Source organism: Parasteatoda tepidariorum, chromosome 1 (genome assembly GCF_982258835.1).
Source record: "Parasteatoda tepidariorum strain Cologne lab strain chromosome 1, Ptep-v5.0, whole genome shotgun sequence".
Classification (NCBI taxonomy): Eukaryota; Metazoa; Arthropoda; class Arachnida; order Araneae; family Theridiidae; genus Parasteatoda; species Parasteatoda tepidariorum.
The window spans coordinates 28,685,749-28,711,249 of NC_141755.1; the positions used below are offsets into that span (position 1 = coordinate 28,685,749).

The window sequence follows — 25,501 nt, forward strand, 5'->3', positions numbered from 1 at the left end:
ATATGCTGCCACCTGCCTTCTGTGATTGGTTATTTCACGTTGACGTCGAAGGTAGGTGGTGGTCACATTAATGTGACTGGACTGTGTATATATATATATATATATATATATATATATAAGATATCTGTGTGTGTTAGTATTATATATAAATATTAAGCATACTTAAAATACATTTATCGATATAAGTATATTTAAGTTGATTATTTCTTTCAAATAAGTTATTTTATAGAAAATAATAGGCTTCTTAAATATATAGCCATACTTAAAATGTATTTACATCGTATTGTAACCAAGCTCATTTCATATGTTTAGGAATTTCACAATGTCAATAGGTTCTAATGCTGTAAAAATGCTTTCTTTAAGTTCTTGCAATGTATTTGTTACTATGAATGACCGAAATTGACTATCACATTGTTGCTTTGGTAAATGTCCGAAAGATGTACTAGGTCTAGTTAAGTGCCACTACCCGGTATACATTTGCCCCGTATGCTCTGGAACAATGTTTTTTTAAGTGCCACTGCCCAGTATGCATTTAACCGGTACTCCTGCGAACACTAATTTTTCTCCTAATTTATCCTCAGCCGATATTAAAATATCGAATCAATATAATAATATCAACGAATAAATTAATATAAAATCAGGCTATAACAAATATTTAGGACATTCACCAGAGCGATTATGAGATTAATGACATTCATCGGTGAAAGTCGACTTTCTCTTGATTTCGCTCATTCACGGTAACATATTCACCATCAGATGGTTTCATAAACAGTGTTTTTTGAGGCAACCTTTTAAAAAAATATTCCACTCATGTAAGTCCGATGAATTTAATGGTTAAGTGATAAAATATAAATGAATTACAGTCATGTGCATGCCTATAGACACTATTTACAAACAACTAATGCCGAAAATACTGACCAAGAGTGTATTTGTGCCGAAGCAGGACCTTTCGGACCCGCTAGACAGTGATCGGAACTAGAAAAAAGCTAGCCAAAGCTCAAAAGTACAAATGATTATCACCCGGTACAAATGATTTACTTTTTTTAATCAACAAATAGTAGAATAATGTAAAATATTTCATTAACACAATGTTTCAAATATTATAGTTGTATTCATGCAAAGGGGATCAGAAGTTCTGTGCACCTGGAATGCGAATTTTGTTTTTCTATCAGATGTTACTTCACTTTCAAAAATAAAACCTTCTTTTTTGGCTATTCTGCAATCCTTAAGAATCATTAAATAAAAATCAGAATCGTTTTGTCAGGAAATCACATGATTTGAGACGAAACGCGAACTCAAACAAATATATGACGAAAATGTTTCCTCAACTCGAAACCTCATCGTAGCTCATTGTGGGAGATTGTTAACTAGAATGACGGAACTGGAATGAAGGCTAGGCTATCGAAAATAAAGTGAAGTAAGTCGACTGGCCTTTAAGGCCTGTTTAGACGATTCAAATTCTTGGACAAAGATTGATTGATATTGATGGAAACTTGTTTTGCTTTGAGCTTGGACCGTGTTAACTATCATCCAAGTACTTGGTCCAAGTCCTTGGACGATAGTAGAGCATGTTCTACTTTCCATCAAAGTTTTTTCTCTTTTCACCAATCAGCGTCTTACGTTTCGTGACGTCAACAAGCAGGCATCAGATTATGTCATTTTGTTGTCTGTTTTCATACATTTTAGTCCAAATAAATTGATCTGTTACGGTATATTTGTGTTATTATGATTTTATTTGAATTTATTTAGTAATTTTAAACTTATGTAAGAATTATTTTAAAATGTTGAATCTGAACAATGCGCATGCGCAAGTTTTTCTTTCGACCAAACAGTGACATTCAAGACCCTTATGAAAAAATCGAGGTATAAATGAGGTATAAACGAGGTATATTTGAAAGGTATAAAGGAGGTTGTTATTTAAATACGTCTTTAAGGTTGAAAAGGGTGAAAATGAATACCTGAAAATCAACCTCAAATATACCTTAAATGTACCTCCAGAGGTATGTATGTTCCAACCTGAGGTGTTTAATTTTACATCTGTGGAGAGGTAGATATTTACTACTTTAAAGTGTTTCATTTTCAACCTTAGGTTATTACTTATCAGCCTGAAGTATATTTTTTTACACTTGTGGAAGTATTTATTCAGCAACCCAAGGTGTGCCATTTTACACTTCAGGTTATTATAAATCAACTTCAGGTGTATTTTGTTCGACTTCAGGTAATTGTTTTTTCAACTTCAGGTATATAGTTTTACGCTTGTAGAGGTATATATTTATCAACCATTGGTGCGTCGTTTTACACTTCTGGTTGTTATAAATCAACCTCAGGTGTATTTTGTTCTACCTCAGGTAATTATTTTTCAACCTCAGGTATCTAATTTTATGCTTGTAGAGGCTTATATTTATCAACCTGTGGTGCGCCTTTTTACACTTCTGGTTGATAAAAATCAACCTCAAAATGTATTTTGTTCTACCTCAGGTAATTATTTTTCAACCTCAGGTATCTAATTTTATGCTTGTAGAGGTATATATTTTTCTACCTAAGGTGTGCCATTTTACACTTCTGGTTGTTATAAATCAACCTGAAGTGTATTTTCAACACTTGGAAAGGTTATTTTTTATTAGCGCCATGTGTTCCATGCTCTACCTTAAGTTATTATTTCGTAACCTCAAGTAGGGGAGAGTCGGGTAGCCCCGCCCAGCGGGTACCCCCGCCCACAGTCAATTTCATATCTATAGAATATTTTTTCAAATCAATGGGCCATCGGACATTAATTGTTATATTAAAAAAGATTATTTTCAAAGTTTCAAGTATTTATGCAGCTGGTAACATGGTAAACAATAGTTTTGAAAATATGTTGAATACAGTAGTCATGAAATTAAGAAAAATTGGTTGAATGTTTCGATTAAACTTCATTTTAATACTAAAAAAATAATTTTTTCTATGCATACAGCATTAAAGTATGTAGTCTGAAGTTTAATTTGCACGAAGAAAGAAGTTTATATGTGAAAAACTTTTCGAATAATTACAAATTTACAAAAAAATTGGATTTCGGGTAGCCCCGCTCACATGAATGTCGGGTATCACCGCCCAATTTTATTTGGTCGATAAATGTACGGTTGCAAAGATTATTATTTTATTGCTTCAAATTTGAATGTTATATGCATTTTTAACAACAAATATTGTTATTAAATGATTGTTATTAAATGATAGAATTCACTAAAAGTATATAAATATGTAATAAATAAAATAATTTTGTGATAAAAATGATAAATGAGGTTTATCTATTGTCAATACATTGGTCACTTTCATTTACACCTGAAAAAACAGTCAAAAAACATATTTTTTTGTAACTGGGCCGGGCTACCCGACACATTTTGAAAAGAACTGAAAAACATGTTTTTTTAAATTTCTATTTTTTCAAGTTAAACTATTCTTTTTTTTTGTTTATTCTTTTTGCATTATTTAATTAGATGGTAAAACAATAAAAACATACAAAAATATTGATTATTACTCAATATCTATTATATATAATTCTCTTACGTGGCTCCCAAATTTTGGCTGTATTTCTTTTCCGCTGGTGGCAATGTTTGCTTTGTTTTGAAAACACCAAAGCATTCTGCCTTTTAATGATGTGTTTCTGATCTAATATATATAATTCTCTTACGTGGCTCCCAAATTTTGGCTAAAGTACTTTGTACAACTAAATAAGATTCTTTTCGCAACAGTTAAATATTTACTTTATTTTCTTCAGTCATAGAGAAAACAGTCGGCAAAGAATTCTGTTAGGTTGAAAAACATTTCGCTAAAAAATAACTAATTCTAAAAGAAATAAAAATAAACAACTAAGAAAATAAAAATGCTGTTGCCTGCCATAGAATTTTTTGAAAGTTAACTTAGCAACGTAAATCAAAATGACATAGAAGCGCAACTAGATCAAAATTATGATACCTGAGCGCTTGACGTAACAAATCCTTCAATTCGTGATCGCAACGAACTATAGGGGGCGTTGTTGTATGAAACGCATACCTGCGATTTCTATATGGGTCATTCTCACAAAAACAGTCATTTTCATGTCCCCAGTATATTTTATGTTTGTTTTACAGCTTACGAAGAAAAAAAATTCAGGGAAAGTGTCCTTCAGAATGCAAGCTAACAAAAGAATAAAAATAAAATTATCAATTTTTATTTTTTATTTATTTTAGGTAATTAAAATATACCAATATGTCATTCCCTCACTTGTCCCCACTGCTGATTTAAAAAAAGAAAAAAATTTTTTCTAAGATACAAATTTTTTTTTTACAAATTCGTGTTTTTTATTTCAGAATACTAAAATATAGAATTCAGAAAATCAATTTTAAATTTAATTTCTGATAAAAATATTAACACAGCACTATTTTAAACTTTGTCCCCAGTGTTTCGCGTCATTCCCTCACAACAATGTTTGTATGACCTGCAATCTTCTTAGAATAAAAATATTTTAATAAAAACTTCAGAAGTTAACAACTGGCATCATAGAACAAAATTGCAGTATGTTTCCATCTTCAACTTAAAGAAGCTTTGCTGTGGAATACATTTGAATGAATCAAACCAGGTAAAATTTTTTACATTTGTCATTCTCTCATGTCATTTTTTAGAGTAAAATAAAATACAACTTCATCGAGAAAGTGGATAATTATATGCTGCTTTCTTGTATGAATATAATTGTATGTGATTGACTTCAGAAATTCATTAGGCCTAACTGTTATTTTCAAATTTTATTGAATTCGTCATTCCCTCACTTGTGTATAAAGTGAGGGAATGATTCAAGATGAGTATATTATTAAATTTTTTTTTGTTCAATCGTGCCAGCCAATTTTATTTCCCAAACCTGTAAAAACTATTAAATATATAAGACTAAATTATAATAAATATTAGATATACTTAGTATGTTATCATTTTCAAACTTTAGGTAGATGTAACTTAGATAAAAACATGTATTAAAATAAAATATCATTCCCTCACTATTAGTGTCATTCCCTCACTTTTTAAATAGCGAAAATAATTAATTTACTTATTAATTAATTTGAAAAATAAATTAAAAAATTAATAAATTAATTTATTAAATTAATTAATTTATTTATTAAATTAATTAATTAATTATTAATTATTATAAATTAATTAATTATAAATTAATTATTTAAAAAATTAATTAATTTAAATATTAAGTATAATTTATAGGATATATACTTTCTTTATAATGTCATTACATATTTCTATTAATATAAAAAGTTTCAGAGCTTTTTATTCATTTTACTTTTTTGGGATTTTATGAACTGAAAAATGACAGTTTTCGTGAGAATGACCCATATAAACCGTCATTCAGTTACTCTGGAGACGTCGTTAATGTAGCGTGTAGCATTGCAACGTTCCTTCTTTAATGTGGCTTATTAAATTTAAAAAAGAAAAATGCTTGGTATTCTTTCTTGTACAACCGAAAACAAAATGGTATCTCTTTTTATTAGAGAAGAAATATCCAAAACACATCGGAAAAATATTTGTACATTAACAGAAAAAAAAATATGTATATTCTTATAAGAGTTAAAACCTAATGCCCGAGAAATAGTATTACTAAATTTAATGATATAACATGAAAGGCCCATTTAAACTTCACATTCTATAGTTTTAAGAATCATATTACTTCAAAAATTAAAATGAACAAAAAGTATACATAAGCCTCATAATTTTATGAAATTTAATTTTGCAAACTAAGTTTTTTGACAACAATTTTTATCAAAAAATTTCAAGTTTCAATAAAAATCATTATTTAGAAACTAAGAAATGTAAAATAAAGAATGCTGACGAAACAAAAACAAAAAAACAATTCTTTTTTGTCGCCATTTTTAGTGCTACGAAAATTCGTCTTTGGGATTTGCCAAAAACAAAACAAGATGCAATTTTATTTTTTCAGGAGGGAAATATTTTACCGAAAAAACGAAAATGTACTAATTCCCACAACATGCAACTTTATCTTGGTAAACGTACGTTTTGGAAATGTTATTTCATTTGGAATCTTATTTATCAGAGTTCAAATGGCGATATGATTGTTTTGAATCTATGCTAAACTCTATATCGGCTCATTTTCCTCCGAAATCCGATTGACTATTTTGATTTTAAATAAAGTGTTTTATTTTATGAATTTCACAAAAATTTTAAATGTAGATTGGCGGCACTTAAAAACCGCCAAATCTGTAGCGGCGGTGGCGTTAATACGTAAGTACCGAATTTTTATTCCATACTTTTCTGAATCATAATACTTCAAGCATTGGAATATACAAGAAGTATACATAAACACATAATGTTATACCATTTAATTTTTCAAAAAAAAGTATTTTGAGAACAATTTTTATCAAAAAATTATAAACTAAAAAACGGAAAATAAAGAATTCTTAGGATAAAAATACGATTTTAAGAATTCTTTACATTGAAATAAAAACTTTCATATTGTTTCTTTTTTTATTATTCTTATAGTTCTTAATCAGACGTAAAAAACCATTCTGTAGAGAACCATCATCAAATGAAAAAAAAATATTTACAGGCAAATTTTTTATTGTAAAAATCAGTGCACTTACCTGATTTATAATTCCCGGAGAATTCCAAAATGATAAGTTCCTTGTTTGAAAACTTTATTCTCAAATAATAGATACATAGTTTATCCTTTCATTACTTTTAGATAACATACTACACAGCAAAATTTTATAATTGATATGAATTTGAATATGTAGCTAAAAACAGAATAGCTGAATTCTAGTTGAACTTATTCTTTCAAAACTAAAAAAAACTTACCAAGAAAACGATTTAAATTAATTAAGAATCAGCACAAATGGCACTATTTCAAGTAACTTGGATAATTTTTTATTGTTGTTTTCCGAATTATATGAATACAGAAATATATACTATTCTATAACGAAGAAGAATATGCTATAACTATTACAATTCTGTATGTTCTGAATTCATATTTATTCACTGGAATGACGAAAGCAATGTTGACTTCACTTTAATTCGTAATGAATTGAAGACAGAAGAAATGCATTTTACCTTAATACACACATCTGTAACAGTATCCGAAATCGGAAGTCATCAGTTGCAAGTTTGTTGATAATAGAAATTAAAAATTATTGAGGAATTTTTCTTCAAATGTTTGGCGTGTTCTGTTCCTGAAAGATTTACTAATATTCTGGAGATTTTTTTCAAGTTCTTCGGCCTTTTCCTTAGGGCAGCGTTTCTCAACCTTTCAGTATTCGCGGCCCAGTTTTCAATCATAATTTTCATCGCGCCCCCCACTTGCAGTAAAATGTATGCAACAATAATGTATATTGAGTATTTTTAATTCTGTCTTTAAATTATTTTTAACTAACTACCAAAACAAAAGTAAAGTAAAAATCAGCAGCAATTGAGATTGTAGAAACTATGTTTGGAGTTAATTTTTCAAAACAATTACAGTCCATACCTGTTTCAAATTATACTGTTGCTCGTCGAATTGGTGATACAACTGAAAATGTAGTGTCAGCTTTTCTCGATGTTGCGTGACAAAATGTTTTCAATAAACTTTGAAGCAAGAGATATAAATAAAGATGCTCATTTCATTGCCTATGTTTGATTTTGTGATAATATGTCAGTAGTAGAACTACTTTTCAGCAAATCAATAGAACTCAAAACAACAGCGCTAGCATTATTTGCTATTTTAAATGATGTTATGAATGATGAAAGCACAGAATGCAAAAATTGCATCGGAATATGCACTGGAATATGCATCGGAATATGCTTGTTCAATATCCGGAAGGTTCGAAAGTATACAAGCACTAGTAAAACAAAAATTGCCTCAATGCGTCTGAACACATTGCATGATCCACAGAGAAGCTTTGGGTTCGAAAGAAATACGTCCTGGTTTAAATATTGTATTAACTGCGGTTGTAACCATTTCAAATTATATAAAAATGAGAACCCTGAGATCGAGAATCTTTTCTGCTCTTTGTAATGACATGGGTTCAGTACATTCAGAGTTACTATTTAAATGTGAGGCAAGATATTTATCACGTGAGAAATTTTTGCAACGTGCTCGTGAATTAAGAGAAGAAATCGTCATTTTCTAAGAAGATAACAGACCGGAAACCGGGAATTTACACTATTGTTTATTTGTGATGAAATTGAGATATTTGGTCGTCATATTTGAGAAATTAAATAACTTGAATCTTAAACTCCAAGGAGCAAATACACATATATTGGATACGAGTGATGAAGTTAATGCTTTTTGTAGAAAATTAGAATTGTGGGGCAGAAATTTAAAGCAAAAAAACCTAACAATGTTTGCAAATATGGATAATTGTACTAAAACTTATAAGGCTGAAGAAGAATACATGAAAGTTACGTTTGTAACCATTGAAAATCATTTAGTCATGCTGGCAAAGAATTTTAAAAAGTATTTTCCTGCTCATGACAAACTGCTAGCAAGTTACGAGTGGGTTAGGAATCCATTTCATAAGACTCCCGAAGGATACTCAATTGATGAGGAAGAAAAATTCATAGACTTCACGACAAGTGGCGAAACTGAAATGCAATTTAGTAATAAATCACTATTTGAATTTTGGCAGGAGGAGGATTTTTCCGCACTGAAACAAAGGGCATTTCGCATTCTATTACCGTTTTCAATATCCTATCTTTGTGAAACTGGATTTTCTGCTGTGGCTTCTTTGAAGACAAAATATAGATCTCGGCTAAATATAGAAACAGGACTGAGAGTGGCTATTTCTAATATTAAGTCTCACCTCAAAAAACTTTGCTCTGCAGGACAGACCCAAGGAAGCCACTAAAAATTATTAATTTTTTTTAAAAATTTAGTATGTTTGATTAAGTAAGGTGGGTAAGCCAAAGGTGGACAGTGCTCCTACCGTAGCCTACCCCCAAAGTAAAATGAAATTTATTTTGAATCATAAGATGTCCCTTCTGCATAGTAAATCTTGTATCTGAGGTGCACGAGGCTAAATTGGAACATATTTCCTTGAATGGCCTCCATTGTATGAAGTGATTTAATTATTTGCAGTTGTCGTTCTAATTTCCAGGTGAGAAGATAATGTGTTTAAATTCTTAGAACTTTGAGTTATAATATGTTTTCTGAAAGTTTATTTCTTTTTCTTTAACCACATTACTTTAATTCGAATTAATCTATCAGATTAATAGTTTTATGTCGTGCAAATGGTAAGAGAGACCTTATGTATGTTCCCAAGTGGCGAAGACAGGCGACACTTGGGCCACCTTCGGAAGCAAACGTGAAATCTATAAAAGAGTTAATTATAAATCATTACGTAGCATATTATTTCTCAAAAAGGAATGCTTGAATTAAATGCCAATTGATTTATTTCATTTTAAGCAAATGTGGAACTTTGGTATTTTTTAAATTTTTATAATATTTTGACGTTCCTTTAGTAGACTTTGCGATATTTTGTTTCATGTTTTTTGTTTTGTTTGCATTTTAAAGTCATTTTTCAGGTATTTTTTTTATTTTTGTGGTAGTTATGAGTGTTTTTGTGGTCGATTCTGGTATTTTCTTGCAAATTTGGGTATTTTTAGATTAGTTATGGGTTTAGTTAGTTAACTCTAGTATGGTTATTTAACTCTTACTTGTTGGCTAATTCTTCTGAAAAAATTAAATCAATAATTCTTGATTAATTCTAATGAGTTAACTCAAAAGAATCGCTAGTGACTTCACACAAGAACTATCAAAGTAAAATCAATAAACAAATTATACACTCTGAAAACAAATATCTTTTTTAAAGTCGGGAAACTTGTTCCTACCAGCAGGATACTTAAAGTGCCTTTTTAAAAGAAGTTTGCCAGTCCAAGTGTTTTTTCTAAAGATAATTTGAGTAAGTGAAAAAGTGATTTCAAAACATGGCTCACCTTTGGAACCTGTGCGAAACCTTAGGTGCAGAAGCTAAAATTTTAAAATTGTACTATAAAATAAATGGAATTTTATTTCACAATTAAAAGTATACGTGACAGATATTAGAGATAGGTGTAAGATGTTACAGAAAAAATTCAGATACACAGACTTAATCAGAAAATTATAAAAAAATCATTAAGGCCAAGCCACCCTTGGCTCCTCACCTTAAATTTTGATTTAATAAGTTGTTTCACTTTAATAAGTTATTAAATATGTCAAAATGCATTTTGTTTTCTATGTATATGTGTGCTTTCCTTTCATCCAGTTAATCAATTTTTTTAAATAATATTTTCTCTTGAATATTCTCGCGCCACCCCTCTGGCGTGCTCGCGCCCCCCTAGGGGGGCGCGCCCCACAGGTTGAGAATCTCTGCCTTAGGGAAATTTTGTTTCTTATTTGCTGCTAAAAAATGGCGTCTGATTCTGTCAATGACTTTGATGGAACTAAATGAAAACGTGATAAATTAATGTCTGATATTTACAGGCTCCCGCTAGACGGCGTACTCGAGCGTTGCGATCGCGAATTCTAAAAGTGTTGTATCGCCAAATGCCCAAATTAACAATTGTGTTCTTAAAGAAATTCTATAAAAAGTTTTAAATAAACAACCTACTTCTACAACTGCTTCTTGAAGAACTTGGCTCATTGATTAAAAATATTGTTTTAATTTTACAGTACTAACTTTACTTCTACTTTCATTATTGCTATGACCCTCTTTCATTACATTTTACAACTTCATGCTAAATTTGAGGACTTTAAGTTGTTTTGTGGTTGAATACTGACATTTAGAAATGTGTACATAAAAAAAATAATATTTAGAGGTTAAGAGTTGCCTTAGAAAAAATTGAATTGTTAGCAATGTCTTAAGCAAAAAGTTTTATTTTAACTGACAAATACTATATTATAATTTTAACTTTTTCTATGACTATACTCATTTTCTTACTCTTTTCTTTGTTTTTTATACATTTTATATTTTTGTGATAAAATAAAAAACTTATAGTTGTTCTGCTTCTGAACACTGATGAAAACACAAAATGATGGGCTTCATCAACAATCAAAAATATATACATTTATTTTACAAATTCCATATTATTAAGGTGGCGCCCTTCAGAGAGTTAAAAATACAAAATTTTCTTCATCAAAGCCGATGCTTTACATCCAGCTCTCAGTGGCAGACTACTATTTCATATTGTTTTATAACACATGGCTTTAGCCCTCTGGTGAGAAAGACTTTAAAACAAAACTTACAACAGTTACTTTTCTCAACAACTGAAATTTAGAATAGTGTGACTAAGAAAAATATGCGAACTGTTTGCAATTTCAAATTAATATTGAAATGTACAGGTTTAGAATTTTCTACAGTGAAAAGTTTTCGGAAATTCAGTATTCAAAAAAGTATTCAAAAACTAGACATTAAGAACGTATCCAATGAGCGAGCAAAGCGAGCATTGGATTGCGAAGCAATCCGAAATGAACCGCGTAAGCAGTTCCGAGGGTTGGTGAGCGCCAGCGAGCAGGGGGCGAAGCCTCCTAGTTATACAGAAATATAAGCAATATTCCTTAAGTGGGCGGGGCTACCCGACTCTCCCCTATATATTTTTGTAATTTTAGAAGTATTAATTTATCAATCAAAGATGCGACATTTTGCACTTCAGGCTTATATAGCTCAACCTAAATTTTTTTTAGCACTTACGAAGGTGAGGTGTTATACGGACCACCCAGTTTATTAATTTTTAGACTCACTATATAAAAAATATAATATATATTAAGATATTATATATATTATATGAATAATAATGTATATCATTAAATTTTTTTCACTAGTATAGATCATTTATCAACCTGAAATTTTTAATATTAAACCTTCGGCAGTAATTGCTTCCTTTGTTAAGCTATAAAAGAAAGTTTCAAACGCATAATTCTTCTATAAAATTAATAGATTGAATTAAATAATCTTAAAATAACACTTTTCCAAATTCTACAGTTAGTAAAAATTATTTATGGGAACTCATACTCGTATTTTTAGAAGATAGTTGTCTAAGGTGCTTGAATTTTTAAAGCTATAAAACTACAAATTTAAATGATTAGTCAGCTGAAAGTCAAATTACTTTTATTTAAAACTAAAATTTCATTTTTTTTACAAACCAACAAAATTATTTTAAATACTGTTTCCGTCTACCTGTTGAAACTTGTAATTATTGGAACCTAAAAGAAAAAAAAAATGAATTAGTAAGTAAGTCATATTTACAATAATAGTGGCAGGTTTTAAACTATTAAAATATTAGAAATTATTTTTTTTATGATTTAAATTAACTGGATGAAGTTAATTTTCTTTTTCAGTTAAATAGTAGTACTCTTCTGCCATTTCTATTCAATCTTCATAGCTAAAAAGCATGACAGGTACCACAGCCACAAAATAAAGTATACTGAAGTCAGTACTACCATTAACAACATTTACAGAAATTCAAAGATATAATTCCAATCTTAATATGCAATTTTAACACTTTGTATTTTTCTATACATTTGGTATCATTATGGTACTTGTAAATTTGATAATTATATTTTCTTTCTTTCCTTTCTTACAAATCTTCAAACTCAATAAACCTAGTCTATATATTTTTAAACTTTTTGTCAGACTTTATGAAACTAATAGCTTTTTTATAAATTATAGACGCTGATTCTGAAAAGGACTTCCGTTATTGTCAATCACATAAGAGTTTCTTAAAAAATAGTTATTTTAATATTTTTTAATAAATCTAATCAAGAATCAACAATCGTGTAATAAATTAAATTTTAAAGTTATGTACCAATTTTTATTCTTTTTTTACACTCAATCGAATAGAACAAATTACAAGTTGATAAGGAGCATTTATTTTAAAGTTGTGAGTAATTTTATGTGAGGAAAATTTTGTAAGAGAGAATGATTTGAAATAATACTTTTAAAATAAGTTGAGTACAATATCTCCTATATAATTTATAATACCAAGCAGAATAAAGCTAATAGCTAGTTGTTTCAAACATTTGCTTAAATATAAAAACACATCCCATAAGATGAAATTCAAAAAATTGCATATTACTTTTAACAATAAATGTCTTTATTTGCAATTGATTTTATTCAATTCAGCATTAAAATTGCATAAGAAACTATACTGGCTTATTTCTAAAACATTTAAGATTTCCGAAAGTCGCTAATTTTTGAAGTAATGAACTATAAACAGCTGCATAAAAATGCTCATAACCTTGAAACAAATTGTCATATAAACTTGAAATCGGGTTAAATTTAATTCTATTCAATATTTTAATAATTAATAACAATCTGCTTAGTAAATAATTAACGTGGGTAAATTGAGAAAAAATTACACGTAGTGAAAATAGCAGTGTGATCAAACATAAAAAAGTGAGCCGAGCAAACGAACGCTGTCGTTGAATTTCAAAGCAAAATTGCTATTTTAAAGATATTTCAATTTTCAATGATTTATTTATAAGAGAAATTATGAACATTTTACTCAACTAATCAGCTTGCATACTGCAACGTTGAAACATATACTTTTAAGCAAAATAAATGAATAGTTATATTTGAATAAATTACAAACAATGAAATATACTGTGCATAACCTGCTGTAACGATTCACAAGTAACGTTACCCTAAACAGCGACGAGAAATATTTCGATTGTTCTCTCTTATTGCTAAGCCTACACTAATATCATCTAAGAATATCCTCCAACTTAAACTATTTAAGATCAGGAGGCATCTTCAAAACAAAAATAATAAAATTTAAGTTTGAAAATTGAAGCATATTTGATTAAAAGTGATAAAACCAAATTAATAAATGTCAAGCACACTTACCGAATTTCGAATACACTTTCGATTGTCAACACACACGCCATTTGCCGGCTCGCACGGAACTCTGGGAATTGAGCTAGTTAATATGAAGTGTACTTTAAACAACCTTAAAAAACAAGCTTAGGTATAAGTAAAATGATTTCATACACCTCAATAAATACCGCACTCTCGTTAGTTGAAATAAGGTTGATTTTTTTATACCTCATAAATACCTCTTTTGTTACAAGTGTAAGAAAAACAACCTCGTATACCTTAAAAATCACCTTATCAGTCTGGTTGATTTGAAGTGGATTTAAAACAACCTCAAAATAAGCTTAGGTGTAAAAAAATGACTCCATATACCTCAATAAATACCTCACTTTCTTTAGTTGAAACAAGGTAAAAATTTTTATGCCTCAAAAATACCTCTGTTGTTACAAGTGTAAGAAAATCAACTTGGTATACCTCAAAAATCACCTTATCAGTCTGCTTGATCTGAAGTGAATTTTAAACAACCTCAAAACAAGCTGAAGTGTATATAAAACAACCTCGTACACCTTAATTACAACCTTTACGAGGTATAATTTTTATTGCTGTTTTCTGTGCAACCTTAAATATACCTCAAATCAGCCTTAATACCTCGAAAATACCTCAAATCAATCTTAATACCTCGAAAATACCTCAAATCAACCTTAATACCTCGAAAATACCTCAAATCAACCTTAATACCTCGAAAATACCTCAAATCAACCTTAATACCTCGAAAATACCTCAAATCAACCTTAAATATACCTTAAATTTTCGTAAGGGGAACTTGGATAGTGTCGACGAATCATCCAATTTCTTGGACAGAGAAATCCCTCCAATTTCTCGGATTCAAGAACTTGGACCGTGTAAATAGGCCTTTACGGTGGTCAAGGAGTTAGCCGCGCACCAGGATCGAATCCCGCATCGGACTTGGGTGTAATTTACCTCTCTTTTCTATTTGTAATTCTTGCGAAAAGTTAGGGAATTAATCCACCTATATGATGCTCACTATAAAGTGATCATTATAAAAGTTAGATACTGTAGTCAATACGAGTTTTTTTTTTTTTTTTGGTTAAGAAATTGAATGACGAAATATTTCTTTAATTTTGACGAAATTAATTTCTTCGAAGAAGTAACGATATTTATTAAAAATGAGGTCGGAGCATATACAAGGGAACGGTTTCGTCAAAAAGGAAGAAAGTTTCGTGATATTTGAGTATCTCTTTTCTGCTGTATTCTGAAATAATTATACTTTTATTGTAATTTATTTTTCCTGTTTTTGAAAAAAGATTAATAATCACTTTTGCAAGTTTATCATGTTAATAATTAGTGTACCAAAGTACTAATATACAAGTATACTAAATTAGTATACTTGTATATTAGTACTTAATTTGTCGCCAACTCGCAAAAGAAATAAGGACTTTTTTTGCCACCGTGTAAGAGATGTAAACAATAGATAATTTAAAAAAATTGTATTCTTTTCTTTAATTTCGTAAATTATTAATAAGATGCGCAATAGTTTCAAAAATACAAATACTTAAAATTCAATCTATACTAATATTGAATTATAATTCTATATAAAAATAAAAGAAAAAAAAAGAATAATTCAACTTAAATATACTAAATTACGAGGAAGTGCAAATGACATGACATGAATCATAAAAATAATTTGAAAATTACATATGACTTTGCCAACGAAAAGACCTGTCAACAAAACGACCCTGTGATCGAAATGAATATGTCGACGAAACGGTCCCGTAGGCGAAACAACTCTGTTGATGAAATGAGGTCGAAATGACTCTGTAGATAAAACAACTCTGTCGACGAAATGACCCTGTTGACAAATTGGCCTGTTGACGAAATGACCCTGCCGACGAAATGGTCTGTAGATGAAGTTGTATCGATGAAGTGATTGTTGCTGAAATGATCATGACCCCCAGTTATAATAGCCTCAATCAATGTAATATAATTATAATAGCCTCAATCAATGTAATATGGTTTAAATAATTTAGTCGGGAGAATCTTCAAAATCTTAAGCCCTTACATGTTAGTTTCTATTTTTGTGTATTTCGCCTAAACTCCGGAGCTATTAAGCAAATTAAAAAACTTTTGGAAACAATAGTGACATCCATTTGTTCCAAAAAAAATTTCTTTTGTAAAAAATCGGTTTTAGTCATTATTTATAATCTTTCCTTATTTTATTTAATAACTGGTTGAAAATTTTATAAATAATTAGCTCAACAAGAATTTAAGCCTTGTAATTGTATATGATAAAAATACCTGTATGATAATTAAATAATTAAAGTATGATAATTTAAAAAAAATTTGAAACTACCAATCTTCAACTCCATTGTCTTGTAATTTTGAACCCATCCAGTAGACAAGAGAACTTGAGAACAAGAGTAGACTTGGTCCTGGATCAAGTATTGGGAGAAATTTACCTCCGTGGTGGACTCTTTGATAGAACTAACCCGCATTTGCGTTACATGGAGAGGAAAAACACGAAAACCTCCCTCAGTTAACCTGACGGCAGCCCATGATCCAGCTACCACTGAGAATATTTTTACGTCAGTGCTGTGGTTGGTTTGAGTCGGGTGCGGAATCCGTATCGACCTGCCATCGCTGGGTCTCGAACACGGTTCACCTAATTGGAAGTCGAGCACTCTATCCCCTGAGTATCCACGACACTGCATTAATTAATTATCATATATGTAAGGTTAGACCCTCGTACCATTAAGCCCTTGTACTTGAAAATATGATCATTCGGTAAGTTATTAAAAGATGTTCGTTTTAATATTTAACATTTATAAGTGCGCTTTGTATCCCTTTCTCTTTCGAAATTGAGCTTCTTTTTTTAACAGCTTAAAAAATGCTGCTCACATATTTGGCTTTGCCCAGGGTCACTAAAACCCTAGGCACGTTCCTGCTTTTCCGATTCTTAATCATAATGCTCTTTCGTAATCTTATACCGAAAAAAATAAAATAAAACTGTTTGATCTAGAGACTGGTATCTAGTTTGGTATCTAGACACGAGTCAAGGTTAAAACATAGTAAAAATAAATTCGGCTCTAACAGATACTAATCGAAATAAAAAATAAGTTATGCACGAAATAGAAAAATTTATGCAGAAATGGTACTAATTCGTTAAGGAGAAAAGTTTAAAAAAAAAAAAATCCGCTATAGTATATCGTTGACGCCGCTTAATGTTTTGTTTATACTGATGTTATGGTAATTGATCCAGTTTAATAGGTGCCGAATGTAATAAAATGCAGTAGCAAAGTATAATATGAGTACATTTGAAACCCATTAAAAGTGCACCTGTAATGCGTAGTTTTAATATATAGATTTTACGGCCCATAATGCTGCTCATATATTAATGAACAGGAGAAAGTCGCTTGATAGTGGTACATTTTGACTATCGCGACTTAACCTCGTGAAAGAGCATCATGCCAAATGATACTAACTACATTTGATCTTTATTTTTATGGAACTGAAAAAGTTAAATACTTTTAAACACTTTTTTATTAAGAAAAACACTTTCTACTAAAAAGTATTTTTCTCAATCTAATAGCGTACACCAGGGGTGTCAAACTCAAAAGCTAACTTGGGCCAAATAAACAATGCTTAACTTTAGGTGGGTCGCAAAAAGAAGAAAAAAGAAAAAAAAAACATCAGTGTTCATAAAACAAATATTTTTATTTTCAATAGTACATTGTAATAAACATATATAAAGTAAAATTATTGTTTGATATTTGACATCACTTCTCTGCTACTATCTTTCCTATTCCGGGAGAAATTTTATTGGCCGAGACTACTTTAAAAATTGACCTACCGTGAGCGTTATTAGTACGGTTTAGGACAGGAGATTTATTTCCATTCATAACAGAAAATAATTGCTAGCACTGATAAGTACTTCCAAACATGGAAAAAATTTCATATGCGAATTTTCGAGTATTTTCAAACTTAGCAGGTAAATATTTGTAAAATTCAGGCACACCCACTTCAGTGAATTTTGCCTTCAAATTTGAGTCGCACTGAATCTCAATCACTTCCATTTTCATATTACTTGGTACTGAGTCCATATTTATTGAGAAAATCGAAGAAAACAAACAAAATTTGTCTTCCAAAGAATTAAAATCTTTAAACCTTGTTTCAAATTCTGTTCTAAGATTAGAAATTTTTTCTGCGTATTTTTGATATGATGCAGTTTCCCTGGAATGTCAAGTGCCGCAAACTAATTAGAATTTTACATTTTCGCGCGTACAATTTAAAATATAGTATAGTTCATAAATAAAGTATATTACAATTTTATATGCTTGTTTCCACTCTAATTAATATTTCAATTTTATTTTTACTTTGCGTCGGACATATTGACAGGGCCGCAAAAATGTTCATCTCGGGCCGCAAGTTTGACACCCCTGGCGTACACCATTAAGGAGGGCAATAAATAATAGTAAATAAAACATTTTGTAAGAAATTATTTTAGCTATATTTATTGTTTTGGTCTTTGTCTTTCAGTTTTGGGTACAATTTTATAGTTTAGTTCAGTACTGATTATTTGCTTTTTGTTTTCATTGCGTGTGAAGAACGAGCACTCAGCAGGTTTCATTAAAATCATGACTAAATTATTCAACTAGAATAACTCTAATATTTATACATTTTTTTCTTTTATTTTCAGGCTTTACCAGGAGTGCCGGAATTTTGTCAAGTAAGAAAAATCAACATTTATTTTATTGTATCAATGTATATTCCATTTATATAGAAAATAACATTAATTCTTTTTCTTGCATAATTTAAATAGATTATATCAGTAAAATGGATAATATTACAGTATTTCACCAAATTTTTTTTTATTGCAGTGAGCAAATTCATTAATCAGCTGAAAGCATAAGTTCACTTGTTCATACAGGTCACAGCGACGCTTGCTGCGCTCGATATAATAGGGAGATTTCGCCCTTTTACCTTCCGTACGCTCCCGTACGTAACATTTGAAGCAACTGCGCATGCTCGCATTTATTTTAGATGCTACTTATTTTTACGTTACGTTGGCGTGATTTACGTTACAAAGACAAAGCTACAAGCACGCTGTTTATAGCAGTTAAATGTTGTTTTCTGTTTAAGCCTAACTTCGAACTAAAAACATGGACATGGAATGCGAATTAGAAGAAGTGTATTAATGAAATTTAGAAATGAATCGTGTGATCTTACAACCATTGGTTCATTCAATAAAAAAATAATTTGTTTGGTTTTTGTTTAACATGATGGTTGCCTAATTGCACTAGTTGTTAGGTAAGCCTAGAGCCCCTGAATATGTATAGTATAGGATAGGATAGTATAGGAGCCTTAGATAAGCCTATAAAAAGATGTAGCGATTATTGATGACGTTATTAGTTTAAGGTGTATAGAAAAATGTAATATTATCATTAACGTAATATTATAGAGTGTATATTAATAATTTTGAGTGGCAACGTAAAAAGATTGTTGTTCTAAAGATTTATAATAAAATGGTTGTTGAAGATAAAGTAGAACGCAGATATTTATTTTAGAATTTTAAGTAATTTTAATAACTTTGATAAATCGGGTAGATTTATTAGAAGCACGGAACACTAGTTCCGAAAGAAACTAGATATATTTTCGCTATTTTAGAATTATAAGTTATATTTATTTTAATTATACAATTTAGTTAAAAGAAGTTAAATAATCAATAGAAGTTCAATAAATTTTTTAAAACTTGAATAATAATAGCACGCAAACATTCAAATCAAAATCTATAATCTACCAAATTCTTCTGCTCACAGACCCGCAGTTTTCGTAGAGCAAAGCATCTTGAATTGTACGCCATAGCTTTAAAGAAATAGTCTACATTTATTGTGAATGTTTGTTTTGATTTTGTGACAGAAGTTAAAGTTATATTCTACTACGTTAAGTGTTTTTATCTTAAGGATTTTTGCAAAATCTCCTATTTTCGCTTACGTAAGTCACGAGCGCATGCGCATTTCATCAGAACTGACGTTTGTGCACTAGAAGTGCGCATGCGCAATTACTTGAAATTTTACTTACGGGACCGTACGGAAGCTAACTCAAATTTGCGAAATCTCCCTATTCGCGATCGCAACGAACTATAGGGGGCGTTGTTGTATGAGACGCTTACCTGCGATTTCTATATGAACCGTCATTCAGTTACTCTGGAGACGTCGTTAATGTAGCGTGTAGCATTGCAACGTTCCTTCTTTAATGTGGCTTATTAAATTTAAAAAAGAAAAATGCTTGATCTTCTTTCTTGTACAACCGAAAACGAAATGGTATCTCATTTTATTAGAGAAGGAACATCCAAAACACATCGGAAAAATATTTGTACATTAACAGAAAAAAATATGTATATTCTTATAAGAGTTAAAACCTAATGCCCGAGAAATAGTATTACTAAATTTAATGATATAACATGAAAGGCCCATTTAAACTTTACATTCTATAGTTTTAAGAATCATATTAGTTCAAAAATTAAAATGAACAAAAAGTATACATAAGCCTCATAATTTTATGAAATTTAATTTTGTAAACAACGTTTTTTGACAACAATTTTTATCAAAAAATTTCAAGTTTCAATAAAAATCATTATTTAGAAAATAAGAAACGTAAAATAAAGAATGCTGACGAAACAAAAACAAAAAAAAAAAGACAATTCTTTTTTGTCGCCATTTTTAGTGCTACGAATATTCGTCTTTGGGATTTGCCAAAAACAAAACAAGATGCAATTTTATTTTTTCAGGAGGGAAATATTTTACCGAAAAAACGAAAATGTACCAATTCCCACAACATAAAACTTTATCTTGGTAAACGTACGTTTTGGAAATGTTATTTCATTTGGAATCTTATTCATCAGAGTTCATATGGCGATATGATTGTTTTGAATTTATGCTAAACTCTATATCGGCTCATTTTCCACCGAAATCCGATTAACTATTTTGATTTTAAATAAAGTGTTTTATTTTATGAATTGTCGCAAAAATTTTAAGTGTAGATTAGCGGCTCTTAAAAACCGCCAAATCTGTAGCGGCGGTGGCGTTAATACGTTAGTACCGAATTTTTATTCCATACTTTTCTGAATCATATTACTTCAAACATTGGAATATACAAGAAGTATACATAAACACATAATGTTATACCATTTAATTTTTCAAAAAAAGTATTTTGAGAACAATTTTTATCAAAAAATTATAAACTAAAAAACGGAAAATAAAGAATTCTTAGGATAAAAAAACGATTTTAAGAATTCTTTACATTGAAATAAAAACTTTCATATTGTTTCTTTTTTTATTATTCTTATAGTTCTTAATCAGACGTAAAAACCCATTCTGTAGTGTAGAGAACCATCATCAAATGAAAAAAAAATATTTACAAGCAAATTTTTTATTGTAAAAATCATTGCACTTACCTGATTTATGATTCCCGGAGAATTCCAAAATGATAAGTTCCTTGTTTGAAATAGTTTATACCTTCATTACTTTTAGATAACATACTACACAGCAAAATTTTATAATTGATATGAATTTGAATATGTATCTAAAAACAGAATAGTTGAATTCTAGTTGAACTTATTCTTTCAAAATTAAAAAAAACTTACCAAGAAAACGATTTAAATTAATTAAGAATCAGCAGAAATGGCACTATTTCAAATAACTTGGATAATTTTTTATTGTTGTTTTCCGAATTATATGGATACAGAAATATATACTATTCTATAACTATTACAATTCTGTATGTTCGGAATTCATATTTATTCACTGGAATGACGAAAGCAATGTTGACTTCACTTTAATTCGTAATGAATTGAAGACAGAAGAAATGCATTTTACCTTAATACACACATCTGTAACAGTATCCGAAATCGGAAGTCATCAGTTGCAAGTTTGTTGATAATAGAAATTAAAAATTATTGAAGAATTTTTCTTCAAATGTTTGGCGTGTTTTGTTCCTGAAAGATTTACTAATATTCTGGAGATTTTTTTCAAGTTCTTCGGCCTTTTCCTTAGGGAAATTTTGTTTCCTATTTGCTGCTAAGAAATGGCGTCTGATTCAGTCAATGACTTTGATGGAACTAAATGAAAACGTGATAAATTAATGTCCGATATTTACAGGCTCCCGCTAGACGGCGTACTCGAGCGTTGCGATCGCGAATTATGCTGTCATATTTTTTACGAAAATCAATTCAACATTTTTGTACAACAATAATCTTGAAAAGATAAATTATCGAACAAAACAATAATTTTTTAAAAATTTTATTTTTAACAGTTTCACTACGTCTTTTCTTTTTAAGTTGCAAATTAGGGATCGAAAATATATTTTCTTCAAATAGACAGATTCGAATACCCAAAATGTAAAGCCGTAAGCTGGAAAATATTATACTTAAAGCTTAGGCAGGTGAGTAGTAGTCTTTACTCCTGAATGTGTATTTAATTTCCATTTCGTCATACTAAGGAAGTTTTTAAGCGAATCTAAATGTTGCGTTTGTGAAACTCGTTTATCCAGAGGAACGTTCTGGCAAAATAGACTTTTTTTTTTAAAGATTATTTACTATTTTCATTATTTTATTTTTTGATTCATTTGAAATTGTGAAATCTTAAATTATGAATTAAAAAATTGAGGGCAATTGGCAGAATAGTTATGACTTTTAGAAAAAAGTCATACATTTGAATTTTTATTTCTCGTGAACTCTTTTCCACCCGAATTCTGGATTTTGTCATGTAAATTTCCTTAATTCAAAATGTAAAAATTGTGTACACTAAACAGCTGTTAAGTCATACAATAAAAAATTTAAAAAATTTATTGAAAATTACTTTTCACGTTGAATTGTCTTTGGAAAAATTAGTTTTATTGATATAGATATAAGACTTTTTTGATTCGCTTAAATTGTTCCAGAGATGAGGCGAGACATAAAATGATGCAAAAATTTGTAATTTTGCAAATCGAAAATGTTTCATCAGCTATTGAATTATGTAATAAAAAAAGATAAATATTGCTTAAAGATTACTTTTTGAGTTGAATTATTTTGGGAAAAATTAGTTTGACGATTGACGTAAGTACACTCTATAACAAAAAAATCGACGCACCAAGCAGCAATCATCCGATTGCTTTGAAATTTCGTATGTATGAATGTTTTGAACAGGCTGGAATGATGCCGACTGGGGACGTATAGTCTTTAGCGACGAATCCCGCTTCCAACTGTGGCCTGACGATCATCGAAGACGTGTTTGGAGACTTACAGGGCAGAGGGGGGATCCTGCCTTCACTATTGCACGCCACCATATATGCCAACGTTACTTTTAAAAAGTAACGAGTAAAAGTACAAGTATTTTTAAAAAAAGTAACGAGTGAAAAGTAAGAAGCCCATAGTTTAAAAAGTAGCGAGTAAAAAGTACAAGTACTAAACAAAAAAAGTAACGATTTAAAAGTACATTTCTAGGAAATCGAAAATTCAAAGTAACCTAAAATTTTATTGAATAATATTCTTATGTTCTTTAATGTTTTTGCAAAATTGTTGTTATTTATTTAATTATTTTTAATTTTGAAAGTTATGGACATTAATTCATTTTTAAATTCGGAATATTATAATATAATTTTATAATATAATCGTATAGTATAATTTTAAAATCAAATATAATTTTAATATCAAACTTTTTACGGATTTGCACGAAAAAGAAATTTTATCTATTGATTTTAATTTTTAGTTTGTTATTTTTATCTATTTAAATTACCATTGATTTAAAATTGTTTTACTCTATAGAAACGCGTTTTAAAAGCACAAACATAAACAAAGCAAACACGGGGTTTCAGATAGCTTTGTGATCTTTGAGCTAGTAAAAAAATAATTGAATGTGCAGTATAAGTTGAAACAGAACAGTCTACAGTTTTATTTGTAACAATGGCTAATGCTGAAGTCATGCGAGAAAATCATTTTCCGAACATTTCTGCCTAACGGAATAATTAAAATTTGTAAACGAATTTTAGTATCAGCGGCTAAATTAATACCTTCGAGTTTTCGAGAGTTAAAATAGTAATTATAATAGTTTTCAATAGCACAAATAGTTCTGAAGTTCTTAGAGATTTGACTGGGCGTTGTTTGACAAGGTCGGGCATAAACATAATTTTAGTAAAAAATGTACTAAGTAAAAATGTATTTAGTAAAAAATGTATTAAGACAAAAATGTATTATTAGTGAGTTCAAAAAGAAAATTGAAAAACGTAATAACGAAATCCAACATTTTTTATTTAAAATTTATCAAATAAATGCGTAAATCTCGAAAATGAATGAAAATAACTTGCTAATTAATATTTTTATTCATTTTGCAAAATAATTGCATTTCGAGAGTTGTGTCACTGAGTCTGCTGCGAGAATTTCTCAGAACGTGCTTAGCCACGCTGAATAAGCGCTCCACGGGAGCACTAGAAGGTACTGCAATATTATATTTCACATATAATTCTTTTACGATTGGATATCGATTCAAAATTGATATACTTTCCGTTTCGACATTTGAGCTCATGTATGCCATAAATTCCTCTGTCGCTGGTGATTGGCATGATGTTTTCAGCTTTAGATAATTTAAAATCCCTGGGTTTTTTTCTGTTACGTTATTAGTTATAGCAGGGTACTCAGCTTGGACAATTCTGTCCAATTTTTTTTGTAGCCTCCTCCCTAGCTTTTTATTCAAACCAATTAAATTTGATGCAAAGTACCAGACCTGCAGCAAACAATAAATCGTCCTGCGATTTCACATCGCGAAACCTTTCGCAGTTCAAAAGAGCCGTCTTTTCCCTTTCAGGAATAACAATTTTAAAAGGTCAAGGTATTTAAACGAAGTTAGCTGTGAATGCATATATATTGCACATTTATTTTATAAATGAAAAAAACATAAGCATTATTTAAATTTTTTTTTAGAAAGCTTACCGAGTTTTAGAAAAAAGTAACGATTTCATTCGACATTTCCGTTACAAATACTTGTACTTTTTCCATAAAAAAGTAACGAAAGTACAAGTAAAAGTACTAAGTTTAAAAAGTAACGAAGTACAAGTAAAAGTACGTACTTTTTACTTGTACCGGCGGTACAAGTAACGAAAGTAAAGTACTGCCATATATGCACGCCACACCGGCCCTCAACAAGGCATTATGGTCTGCGGTGCCATTTCCTTTGACAGTCGGACCCCTTTGATCGTCATTAGAGGTACGCTTACTGCACAGCGGTACGTCGACGACATCCTAAGACCTGTTTTGCTACCGTTTCTTTTGCAGCGCCCTGGGCTGGTTTTTCAGCAGAACAATGCCAGACCACATACGGCACGTGTTGCTATGAACTGTCTGCAAGCTTGTCAAACTCTTCCTTGGCCTGCCAGATCACCAGATCTCTCTCCCATCGAGCATGTCTGGGATATAATGGGAAGGCGATTGCATCAGGCACGGAACGTTGATGACCTCGTTCAACAATTGGATCGAATTCGGCAGGATATACCGCAAGAGACCATCCGGGAGCCTTATAGGTCTATGCCACGCCGTGCGGCGGCTTGTATACAGGCTAGAGGCGGGTCAACACCTTATTGAACTTGTTACTGTAACTCTGCAATAAATTATTCAATTGTTCTGAAATTTTAATCATTTTGCTATTCTGTACATTGTCTTCCGA

The 25,501-nt window shown here is 30.2% G+C and overlaps 1 protein-coding gene across 3 annotated transcripts in view; it reads left to right on the plus strand.

The window, feature by feature from the left end:
* The window catches only part of LOC107439118 (glucose dehydrogenase [FAD, quinone]), a 67,509-nt gene that overhangs the window by 8,002 nt on the left and 34,006 nt on the right, over positions 1 to 25,501 (plus strand). For all 3 annotated transcript variants that reach the window (XM_087160927.1, XM_087160928.1, XM_087160932.1), the window contains exon 2: positions 18,505 to 18,534. In XM_087160927.1, coding sequence (XP_087017053.1) covers positions 18,505 to 18,534 — 30 coding nt within the window. The remainder of the gene's footprint in view (positions 1 to 18,504; positions 18,535 to 25,501) is intronic.